At 41.1% G+C, this 12,285-nt stretch overlaps 1 protein-coding gene across 4 annotated transcripts; it reads left to right on the forward strand.

Annotated features, from left to right (window-relative positions):
- The first annotated feature begins 391 nt into the window (after positions 1-391).
- Positions 392-12,175, forward strand: LOC125543431 (casein kinase 1-like protein 3). Of its 4 annotated transcripts, XR_015618448.1 has the most exons (17): positions 395-722; positions 834-874; positions 1,582-1,651; positions 1,748-1,896; positions 2,421-2,516; positions 2,605-2,675; positions 3,321-3,382; positions 3,459-3,522; positions 4,166-4,250; positions 4,330-4,456; positions 5,079-5,143; positions 5,549-5,606; positions 7,133-7,215; positions 7,864-8,034; positions 8,510-8,663; positions 10,472-10,684; positions 11,884-12,175. XR_015618448.1 is itself a non-coding variant. In XM_048706768.2 (15 exons), exons 1-14 carry the CDS (start codon positions 647-649, stop codon positions 8,029-8,031), a joined length of 1,215 nt encoding a protein of 404 aa, XP_048562725.1. In that variant the 5' UTR covers positions 395-646; the 3' UTR covers positions 8,032-8,034; positions 8,510-8,936. The 4 variants fall into 4 exon arrangements, 3 of the variants coding, with proteins under 3 accessions (XP_048562726.1, XP_087402799.1, XP_048562725.1); XM_048706768.2 differs by lacking the exons at positions 10,472-10,684; positions 11,884-12,175 and having other exon boundaries at positions 8,510-8,936; XM_048706769.2 differs by lacking the exons at positions 7,864-8,034; positions 10,472-10,684; positions 11,884-12,175 and having other exon boundaries at positions 392-722; positions 8,510-8,936.
- Positions 12,176-12,285: the final 110 nt, after the last annotated feature.

Genomic DNA, 12,285 nt, shown 5'->3' on the forward strand with positions numbered 1-12,285 from the left:
TATTAAATATTCCAAAACTTATAGATATAATTTTTATAGAATTTTTGGGTGTCAGTTTACTTACCGTGTATCACATACCTATTCCTTTTTCAGGATTCTTGATGTAGTTTGTTAACTATAGATAGATTTATACAGAACAGAGGCGCTATTGTAAAGACAAATTATAAGATGGAAACAAAATCTATGACTACTCAAAGTAATGTGTATGGAAAATTATGACGTGGAACGCAAGCACGCGCAACACCGACGCCGCGAGCCAGAGACCGATTGTCGAAAACGTGGCACATCCCGCGTGAGAAGCGCCACCCCACAGGGGATAAGATTAAGCCGCCGTCACGTCACCTAACCCACACGGCTATTACGACCGCCCCTTTCCGCCGCGGCCCTACGCCGGCCCGTCTCCCTTCCCTTCTCTTCTCTCTCGGCCGACCCGACTCGACCCCGCGGCCGAAATAAAGCAAGCGACCGACGCAGCGCCAGTGAACCCCACCACCGTCTCTTCTCTTCTTAGTTCGCACGTCTCACCGCGCGTTTCTCTTCTGCCCCCGCTCCACGCCAGGCAAACCCGAAGCCCCCACCACACGACGCCGCCCGCCGTCCCCTCCTCTGGAATCGGGCGGGGGAAGAAGTGTTCAGGACTGGCGGCATGGACCGCATCGTCGGCCGCAAGTTCAAGCTCGGCCGGAAGATCGGCTCCGGCTCCTTCGGGGTCATCTACCTCGGTGAGCGATCGTTCGATTCCCCGCCGCCGCCGCCCGCGTTTGTTCAGTTTTTTTTTCCTCTTCGACTCTATCCATAGCCGTCTGATGCTGTCGCTGTTGCTGCTGCTGCAGCCACGGATATGGACACCTACGAGATCGTCGCGGTGAAGATTGTGAGTCCTGTATCCCCTGTTTCCTCTCAGCCCTGCCCTGTTCTGCCCTGTTTCATACTTCAATTTTCGATTGGGTTGCTGTTGAGTAGTTGGCTCAAGTGGAGAGGTGGGTGATTGCCTGATTGGATTGCTGTTGAGTTAAGCGGATATATAGGTGGAATGCTGGATTGGTTTGCTTGCTTCCCCTCGCGCGGATGCATTATTCGATTGCTGTCCCGAATTTGTCTGTTAGTCGTCGCTCTTGCTTGTTTTGGGCTGATCATAATGGGATTAGAAAATGCTGGTAATCATGTAGTCAGAAAGGTCGAAGCACACGCCTTTTATTTAATTGTATGGCTACTTGGCCTGCTTTCCCCTTTCCTTTCTAGAATGCTCCCTCTTAGCATCTTGGGTGATGATCGGTACAGGTGGTGGTTGGTCATAATGACGCTTGGCGTAGAGGAATTGTATTTGTAGCCTTGCAGGAAAAAGTTGTGAGACCAAGCATACGAGTGGGAGCGGAAAGTTTGATTGTTATTGTCAAAGCTCAGTTGGTGCCCCTGCTTTCCCCCCATCCCACTTCATGGCTTGCCTTGTGAGAGCAAGCATACCAGTGGGAAAGGAAAGTTTGAGTGTTATTGTTATATGCACTGCCTACTTGCCTAGTGAAACCCCTTTTTCTTGCACACACCATCTCCGAATCCTTATTTTGGTAACCTCACTGGCAGGAAAGTAGCAGCTCAAAGCACCCCCAGCTGTTTTATGAGGCAAAGATCTACAACGCCCTGCAAGGAGGAAGTATGTATGCCCTGTCATCCAATTCTCCTTAGTTCCATGGTTGGTGGGTTTATTTGGATAAGATCCGGAGTTGACAGGGAATGTTTTGGCTTCCAGGTGGCATTGCGAATGTTAAATGGTGTGGTGTAGATGGGGAGGAAAATGTTCTTATCATTGATCTGTTGGGGCCGAGCTTAGAGGATTTGTTTGTCTACTGCGGCAGAAAATTCACCTTGAAGACTGTCCTAATGCTTGCAGACCAAATGGTAATTAGTAACCGTTTATTTCACTTTATTTCATTACCTTATGCCGAACACTGAAAGCCATTTGGAAAGTGTCAACGTTTGTTCAGCAATTTGAATTCTTGTGGAACTCACAGGAAAAAAGAAATATATCTGATGGTAACCAAACACTGAATGTCTATTCTTGAGGATTTCCTTGGAGAGTTCCATTATTGTGTTGCTCTTTTCAATACCACATTACCACTACTTAATAATAGAGAATAGGCAGCAATTGAAATAATTACTGCCAGGACTTCTATAGAGGGTTCCACTATGCACTAGCAGATATTTTCTTGTATATGTTGCTTCTATATGCTTCATATTTATTTGCATAGTTCGAAATAATGTGCAGTTAATCTAGATGTAGTTAAGTAGCCGCATGTGGAATACAGTTGGCTGAAGTTTTCGTTGCCCCCATTAAATATTGATATAATTTTTGCATGCATGCATTGAGTTCCATCTCTGATTAAGTAATGCCAGCTTTTCTCTTTTCTATATAATCCTAACAGCTTACAAGGATAGAATTTATGCATTCCAAAGGATACTTGCATAGAGACATAAAACCTGACAATTTTCTAATGGGTCTCGGCCGGAAGGCAAATCAGGTACTTGTTGTGGTGCACTAAAGCTCCATGTTAAGTTGTTAATGCGCTGAACAATCTCATCAATGATATTTCTGCTTGTGCTTATCAGGTCTATGTAATTGATTTTGGGCTTGCAAAAAGATACCGGGATTCTACTACGAATCGACATATTCCTTACAGGTACATATATTTCTGAAGATGCGTTTTTTGGTAGAAGATGGTACCATAGGTTGACTTTTTTACTAGTGTCAAACTAAATGTAATTCTGCTTGCTCAGAATTGATTTAAGCAGTTAGCTGACCCAATACTTGTTATCTGTTGTCATTTCCGTTGCCCCCACTTTACCTTTTTTGTGCCATATGGAAATTATAGTTACAGCGGTAGTGCACTGAATTGGACCTGTGACACATCATGGCCTCCACCTTATGACCTATGTCTGTAATTTCAATTGGTGTCTCCCATGTGGTACTTGACCACTGCTACTTTGCTCTTTACTATGTGGGAATGTTCCCATCACAATATTTTACTAAGTTAGTCTTCTAGGTTCCATCAACAATAGCCTTTTGCTATCATAATATCTTGATTGTTTACAGACCACTCTGCATCATAGTGTGATGGCCTCTATATGAAAACAACAATATAAATTATATAATGCCAGATTTTCCCTTTTTTGTTAATTTTATTGCCCAATTATACGGGTTTTCAGCTTTGTTCTCTTGTACTTATAAAGAATGCCTGTGTACCTTGCAATCGGCATATATATAAATGCAACTTGTTCATGATCTTTGATCAGCCATTTAATATCGAACTGCTGCTTTACTGTAGGGAACATAAGAACTTAACTGGCACTGCACGTTATGCAAGTAGCAACACTCACCTTGGAATTGGTAAGTCATGATCAGTTGGTTACTTGTCAAATCATCATTTAGATTTGATTTTAAACATTTTTTTATTTACTGGCAGAGCAAAGTCGACGGGATGATTTGGAATCTCTTGGCTATGTTCTCCTATATTTTCTCCGAGGAAGGTAGGCTTATACTGCTGTTCTGTGGAACTACTATGTTGCTTATGAGCACAGCATCTGGGATGCAGTGTGCTTGAAAACACATCAAGGAGTGCAAGTCAACTTTTTATAAGATATGTAAATAGACATCATATCTAAAACAAGCAGTTTCAAGAACCTACTTTTGAGAAACTACGACTTTCTTCACACTTTTAGATACTCTAGCAGTCTAGCTGTAGCCTGTAGGTATGAACTGATGTTGCTCAGCTCAAAATAGGCCTTGTAGCATGGGATCTTATATCTCTGCTTGTTTTGTTAGCATGTTTGGGCTGCATCTTACAAAGATTTCCCTAGAACAAACTGTAAATATGAAACCCCTCATTTCAAAGCAGACTTCACTATTATGCCATATCAATGCACGCATGACATTTGTGCAGCTGGTTAACGAAAATCCATTATATCTCAAGTTACACCAGCAAATTGTTGTGAATCTGTGTGCCTTTTCCGTGACATGTTTCCAAGTACCTTTTTTTGTGGGAAATGTAACAGGGTTTGATACCAATCTCAATTTTGTTTAAGTATAATATCAAAGCTATCAGAACATTGAGGTCTTATTATCCATTTCGGTAATTTCTCTAATTTTTTTGCCATGTATTGGTGTGTACAGTCTCCCCTGGCAGGGACTAAAAGCTGCAACGAAAAAGCAGAAGTATGAGAAGATATGTGAGAAAAAGATTTCGACACCTATCGAGGTTTATCTCAGAAGCATATTAAACCAAGCTTCAGAAATTGTACTTTTACATCTGTAGCTGAATTTTATTTATTTATCAGGTGTTATGCAAATCCTGTCCGGTAGAATTTGCATCTTACTTCCACTACTGCAAGTCGTTGACATTTGATCAGCGGCCTGATTATGGATTCGTGAAGCGCCTTTTTCGAGACTTATTCGACCGCCAAGGTATTCCTTCATTTAGTAGTACTACACAGTACTTCCTCCGCCGTAATATAGTGTATAGATTTTTTTCAAAGTCAAATTTTGTAAACTTTGACTAAATTTTTAGAGAAAAGGATCTACATCTGCAATACCAAATACATACTATTAGATGCATCGTGAGACATATTTTCATATTATATTTAAATGATATTGTAAATATAGATATTTTTCCTTATAAACTTGGTCAAATTTTATGAAGTTTGACTTAAAAAAATCTATATGCACTATATTATGGAACAGAGGGAGTATATAGTGTATACCTCTGTAATAGCACTGTTAAAAGGTCCTACCTCAATTTGGAAATAGATGGCATTTTAGAAAGCTTGCAGTCAAACTTCTCTATATTTCAAAACCAATTAATAAAAAAGCTATAGATTGATTAGGTGCAAATGGTACTGTTAGCTTTGTCATGAAAAATTGTTTATCTTTTAGGTATTCACAAAAGGTAATGGTCAAAACTGCATATTAGATATTGTGCAAATAAAAATGTCATGTAATTTGGAACAGAGGAGTACATTGGTTCAACAGATCCTATCTGAGTTTTTACTTGCATATTTCACCCAATGTTCTGCTCATCTTGCAACAGGTTATGATTTTGATTATGTCTTTGACTGGACTGTTTTGAAATATAAACAAGGCCAAAAGACCCAGGTACTTCATCAGGGGTTAAAATATTTAAGTTTTATTGCAAGTACTTTTACAGTAAGTTTCAGTTTGCATTTAATCTACCATTCATTAGTTTTGGATTCCTTGATGCGATTTGATCTTGCACCAGAACTCCCCTCCTCATCCTCTGGTTCTCTTTGCCATATGCTATGATTATTCCTAAGCAATGATACTGTTTATGGGACAAATGCTTTTCAAAATGAAATTATAATACGTATCATGTTCAAATGGAATCTCATTTTCCTACATAAATAGATTTAGTTTATGAATATTTAATCTCATTGGAGCCTATTACAGAACGGTCAGTGGTTCAGAGTAATTTTTTATCTACTATATTTCGGCATGGTGCAACTTTAGTGTCTACCTGACAAACTCGCTTACTTTTTGTAGCATGTTCCTGGGGCAACTATTGCTCGAGCAATCCCAGCACATCTTGACAAACGAGCGGGTAACTTAGCTTTTGCACCTTTTCATAAACATATAAATAAGAGTATTCATTTAGATTATCGTGTAACTTGAGGGCTAGCATTGTTAGCTAAATAGAAAAGAAATGCCCAAAACTTCCCTGTTGCAAAGAGAGGTATATACCCTAGGATGCATGGGCTTGCTATACTGGGGGCCTAAGGTATACATATAAGTCACCGGAAGCAGTATGTGTGGCTAGAGAGCGGAGACGTGTCAATGAGATTAGAAAGTACCTTATCCATGGTGGGAAGAGTGGGACGACCAAGCAACTGGGTGCGACTAATCTCAAACTCCTCCTTGAGGTCCATCGCAGACTGAAACATAAATGTTCGATGCTAATGCTTGTTCTCGGCCATACAAGATCACATCCAGTACAACTCATTGAAGTCATCAAGATAAGCTGGCTAGAGATGCGAGTGAAAGCTCCACAGTAATCCTCTATGGACATGCCCTCTTTGCGAAGATTGTGCAAACTTTGCAGTAAGAAAAGTGAAGGGCTCCATTTGGGTGAATCTATTGCTTCTCAAAATGCTTCCATATCACCTTTGCTAGTGATACTTAAGAGTTAAGACTCATCCTAAGTGAAGGATACCATTGAGAATCAAAGCACCAATGACCTTAGCATCATCATTTTGCCTTTTTGTGGCTTCATCTTCCTTGGTCAAATGGTGGTCACTGAGATCGACAACCCTTACAACTCTTTCCAGTCTCATTGACCGAGAATGCACGTTCTCTGTAGTTGGAGGCATCTCTTTTGCTATGATAGCTGCAACAAAATGCACCAAGGACCTAGCTAAACTCTTTCCACAGTTAAACAACTAGCTGTCGGCAACAACTAGCACAAGCAGACAAGCAATCAACCCAATTTATCTCCACTAGCAACTCGGCTCCGCCAAATAGCAACACTGGGAGCTAGACAAACAACAGTGGCAACAGATTGGTGAGGGGCAGCAGCAGCAGCAGATTCATGAGGGAGCAGCAGCAGCAGATTGGTAAAGAAAGACACAGTCAGGATGGCCATGAGCTTGAAAGGAAGGATTTGGGGGCTGCAGTGCTGATATTACGTCCTCTGAATAGAGGAAATGCCCAAATCGACTTTCCTGTATTGCAAATAGAGGGATACACCCTAGGGTACACTGGCCTTATGGGCTTGCTATGGGTCTAAACTGTATATATAAATATAAATGGTATAAACATGAGCAATACTCTTAACACCAATCAATGAGAATCATCTATCTTGTGTAGGGTTTTGTAGCATGCTATCACTTGATGTTATTATATTGTAAATGGGCCACAGTGATTAGATATAAGGATTTTGACTTTGAAAGCAGTGGACATGGCATGGTTGCTTAACGTGTCACTTTTCTTAAGTACTAACGTACAGTTCTTGCTTCAGTTTATAGCTGCATTTTGCTGTTAGTAGATCAGACTAGAGATTCTGCCACATGACACATGTTCTGATAAAATTGACTACAATATTGATCTCTTATCTGAACTTATGACTAACAGGTGTAAATGGGGATGTCCATCCAAATGAAGCCCATGAACAGATGGAGTCAAGCCATATGACCGGGTCAGCTGCACAGTTACAGGTGAAATTGGAAACAGAGAGATCCTTACCCTACCATGCATCATACTGAGTTACTGACAGTTACTGATCAGTTTGTTTATGACTAGTTTTATTAATTGAAGATAACAATCTCCACTTATTGACTCAGAGTATATTCAGTTTCTTACCACTACATTTTCTACATTACTTTAATTATTGTACTCCACTGTTTTTGGTTTCAGTCTACAGATGCTCAAGTGTGCTGCATGCTTGTGTAGAACTTACTGGTGTTCTCAGAGAATTTCTAAGTAGAAATTTACTTTGCTAAAGGTTTCATGTTTACTGGAATGTGGCCAAATGCAATTGTTTCATACAGTTCATAATGAGAACCCATCTTTCCAATGTAAATCCAGTAAATAATGGTACATTTAGTTAATTTTACCATATGAGCAGCACCACATAAAATTTACTAGTTCTGGTATATGTGAGTAGTTGTGCTTCTGTTACAGGTTATTCCTTGACATTATTGACGAAAGGATCAGGGTGTGTATATACTCTCGAACAGGCTAACATGCATGCTATTTTGAATTAAGAACGCATCAAAATGATGCGAGCATCATATATTTCATAGCATGTGGTGTATATATTTTATTGCTTAAGCAGTTACTTATGACATGGTTGATCTAATCAGAGGCAAAATATGGCTGCCAGTGCCAGAAATGAAAACCCGAAGAATGATGGGAATTCAAGACATGTAGTGCGTATCGACGCTTTTCATCAAAATCAGGGTTTTGACAGCAATACTGGCTCTCCTAGCGCTTGTTTTCCGACACTTCCGCACAATGCCCCAGCAAGGTGATAGGTAAACTTCCAACAGTAGCCCTAACCTTGTAGTACAAGCAAGGTTGGAAAAAACGGTAGGCGTAAGCGAGGCGGTTAGCCTTCGCCTAGTGCCTAGGCGGTGCTTAAGCGCCCTAGGCGCAGCCTAGGCGGTTATATAACTTTTACTATCAGGGTGTATATGTGGTTATTATATATGTATTTTATTAATTTAGGGCATATAAGTATGTTAACTACGAGCTACCACGATTGGAATATGACCCTTTTGGCATATCAGTGCAATATGGCATGATTTCTTGCTTGGGTAGAGAATTTCTTACTTGCTCTGCCTAGACTTCAGCTTATGCCTGAAGCGAAGCGTTTGGCCATTGCCTAGTGCCTAGGCGTGCCTAAGCGCCTCCTAGGCACTGCCTTTTCCAGCAGAGAGTACAACTCTTGGGACTATACTCTTGTTCAGTTAACCGTGGTAGTTCTAATGAATTTCTGTTGCTATACAGGTCGCCTCTCTTGTGGAGCTAGAAATGTGGAAATGCTCAACTAGACTCCATTTCTTTTAGAGTGGTCAGATTCAAGAATCACAAAATCAATTCAAACATCCTGATGCCTAATGCATGTTACAAGGATGGCTACAGATCCGATTGATTATGCAAGGTTTGATCACTGCTGTTGTTGGATGCTCCAGCATTTTCTGTGACTGTTGCTTCAGACATTTTGTTCTCACAGTCGCGGAGGACATGTAAATAGTTCATATGTCAGATAAATGGCATGGATATTATGCAATAGTGATGATGTCGGGTGTAAATAGTTCATATGGTTAGATAAATGGCATGGACATTGAGCAATAGTGATGTTGTCGGCTCATTCAGCATCTGATAGCTATCCAATATACATGTGGTGATAAGGTTATTCATGAAATTTGCATCATGATCTGAAATATTTTCAGCATTGGGTATTGAAGATGCCTGAGAACATAGTACTAGTGCAGTAGGCTAATCTCAAGTTAATTGTTTCTGCATGGAGATTGGCAGAGGGTTTTCAGTAGGTTATTAATTACTGAGGTTTTTACGTCACATATTTACTTTAGTAATCACATGTTGGGTTGCTCGTAGATATATAATTCAACTATCTTTGAATGTTTGTCGATTAAAAACTTGAGATGCTACATTATAGAGTTCTAGTGGGTCTATTTTCCTTTTTTGTTAAAATAATGGCGCCTCTCTGTTGTAAATAAGCATTTATTTTATATGGCAAGTTCTGTAATTAAATAACTTCTTATTAGCATATCATCCTTTAGTTTACTTGGCCTTGATCTGTCTGCAATAGTTTCCGATAAATATGTAGATTTTTTTAATAGTGTTTTTGCCTGGGATTTCCATTTTAATATCCTACCTATGTGAAATATGTTAAAGAATACTTGTTGGCAATGCTGCAGAATTTTTGGCTAGCTTTATAAAGCGGGGGAAATGCAGAATAATTAAACCAAAATCTCTTATGTGGTTCACCAAAGTTGAGCGTTTTGTCCAGCCAAGTGCTGCCTCCACTGCCAGCACTTGTATGCTTTGTTACACGAACGGCAATGATGCAACATCTGCTTTATGGAATCTTCCATTTTTATTCTGCGGAAAAGAAGAAGAGGAAGAGGAACACACACTTTTTGTCAGGTGTATGCATCACCGATTCACCGCCACATAATCAAGTGTAGAGGTCTCACTTAGCGTGCGCACGTGTTATCATACCAGAACAGCATGTATCTTGCTCATGTTAACTCGGTACGTGGTAACATTTCGTGTTGCATTGTTTTGTTTCAGTACCAACTCGATGGCAAAGTGTCTGCATGACAGGTTTTTGTCTTACGTCACTCCATGTCACAGAGCACTGAATGGACTGGACTTGGCGTCATAATTTGTTGATCACCATGAAATAAAAGATGTTGCAAAAAACAAAAAAGATGTTGTTTGTTTGGAGCTTTGAAGAGGCTTTAGCTTGGGCGAGAACAATTAGTCTGTCCCTGCACGGCCAGATTAGGCAATGATGGAACGCAAAGCACAGCATTCCGTAGTGGATCGCATCATAGCCGAGCAACCCTATCGCTTGTCACAAGACGTTCTGCGCCATCCTTTTTCCGTAATTTTTCATCCTTTCGTTGTGTTTTCAAAGTTATTTCTGGTTAATTATACTTTGGGGTTCATGCAAGCATTATTTGCTAGAGTACACATAAACCAGACATAACGTGATAAGCTACGAAACTAGCGTAATTTTGTTGATTCCTGCATGAGTGCATATGTTCTTGTTTGATGTTGTGGGCGCGCATGCGTGCTGGAAGCCCGTTGTTGTTCTTGTTTCTAGTTAAGCCATGTTATTCAGTACTGAAATCTGACCATTACTTGTTCTAATTACTGTATATGTTAGCATAGTCACAATAAACACTGGTTTGAATCTTCAACTTGGACGCATAACAGGGGCTTTATCTAGAAAGGATTCCGCAGTTGGTTCTCTCCATTCGAGGGGCCGAATGCTTTCGCACGGACGGCGGAAAACCCGGGCTGCAGGTGGAATCATTTTCTCTGACCAGCAAAGGTCTTTTTCTTAAGCACCCAATCATGAGCCTTCTTTCAATTATTTCCTGGGACTTGGAGCATTAAGAAACAATCCCCAGACAATGCAGGCAGGAGGTAAAGCTCCAACTCTCGCATGTTTGCTGAAAAGCTACAAGTGCTGTTCAGGTTAAAGTTGGTAGTAAATCAAATACTAGCATAGGTTCTAGTCGAAAGTTGAAACGTGCAATGCCAAACCCAAACATTTCTGTTCCTCAAGTTGCAGGCACTCCTATCATCCCATATACAGATCTACTTGCCTCGATATCATGGAGACTAGCCGAACTCTGTTCTCTCTGTTGCCGCCAATGGTTTTTGGATAATACACACGTAAGGATAGATACCATCACCCGATTATAGATCCTTTCTAAAGAGGCACACTACGTCGATGATTCAATCCCTTCTCGTTTAACCATGTTTCTTTTGTATGCAATATAGCATGATCAGTGCAAATTTTCAGACGAAACCTCACCTCTGTGTAGATTGGGCATGTAGCATGGAGTTTGCTGTTAATCCCAGTCCCTAGATTAGTATGGTGAGAGAGGTTCAGGTGGCAGATCATGATAACATAACTTATCATCAAGATCAGAAACGCTCTTCCCGCCATGTTTCTCATCAAAATGTTGGGAGTTAGACCCGAGTATCTCTCCTATATTTTCATGCCTACGAACCAAATAGATGGCTATATAACCAACAACCCCCAAATCCTCTTTCGTTTCTCAAGCAAATAAGATGTGGCTTTTACACAAATTACTAGAAGTCCATGGGTCAGGTGAAGTCCATGGGTCAGGGGGTTTTTACCATGAAATCTGTTTATGAGTGGTTAGAAAAAGATTTGTCAGGACCTGACTACAAGTTGATCTGGAAAGCTAGGATTCCTTTGAAAATTAAAATCTTCCTCTGGCAGCTGTTTCAGAATGCCATCCCTACTAGGGACAACTTGCGGAAAAGGAACTGGCCCGGGAACCCAACATGTTCATTTTGCCATGATATTGAATCTGCGGATCATCTTTTCTTTGGGTGTGTGTTTGCTCGGTCTGTTTGGGGGGCGATTGGGTCAGCCCTGGGAGCATCCTGCACTCCTAAAACCATTTGGCAAAGTTGGGCATGGCTCTATAAATATCTTCCTGGTGGTAAAAAGCATTACATGACTATTGTTGCTGCTGTCTGTTGGGGCATTTGGTGCACTCGTAACAGGGCAACGTTTGACAAATGTATCATTCGCTCCCCGTTGGAGGCTGTTTTCACTGCATGCTCCTTTTTGATGTATTGGTCAGGTCTGCTGAAAGGGATCGACAAGGAAAACGTCCAGGCTGGAGTGCAGAAGATGGTGTGCGCGGCTGCTTCGTTGGCGGATCGTTCTGCTACCAGGGGGAGGCTCATGCTGGGAAATGGTGCTTGAAGTTGTTCTGCCCAGTAGACTTAGAAGTTTGTGATCTCACTGGGGTTTGATGCCCGCTGAGATGTTCGGTGGTTCCTTTTGGTGGTGGTGTCCCGTACTTGGCTTTCTGGTTTCGTGGGATGTTCGTTTCATGCTGTTCGCTTTGAGGATGGGATGGTTGGTGTCAACAGGTTTTTGCCCCGTGGTGGATGACTCATTTTAGAGTCATTTGTTGCGGGTTTCCTGTTAATGCTCCAACTCGCTCTCCCCTTTCGGTCTCCTTTTGCTTAGTCGTTTT

Source organism: Triticum urartu, chromosome 3A (assembly GCF_056163025.1).
Source record: "Triticum urartu cultivar PI428250 chromosome 3A, HENAU_Tu73, whole genome shotgun sequence".
Classification (NCBI taxonomy): Eukaryota; Viridiplantae; Streptophyta; class Magnoliopsida; order Poales; family Poaceae; genus Triticum; species Triticum urartu.

Excerpts from the sequence above, each read along its gene's own strand:
- LOC125543431 (XM_048706768.2), top strand. The coding sequence starts at position 647 with ATGGACCGCATCGTCGGCCGCAAGTTCAAGCTCGGCCGGAAGATCGGC. Across the intron at positions 723-833 it reads CTTCGGGGTCATCTACCTCG|CCACGGATATGGACACCTAC; the intron begins GTGAGCGATCGT and ends CTGCTGCTGCAG. Across the intron at positions 875-1,581 it reads AGATCGTCGCGGTGAAGATT|GAAAGTAGCAGCTCAAAGCA; the intron begins GTGAGTCCTGTA and ends CCTCACTGGCAG.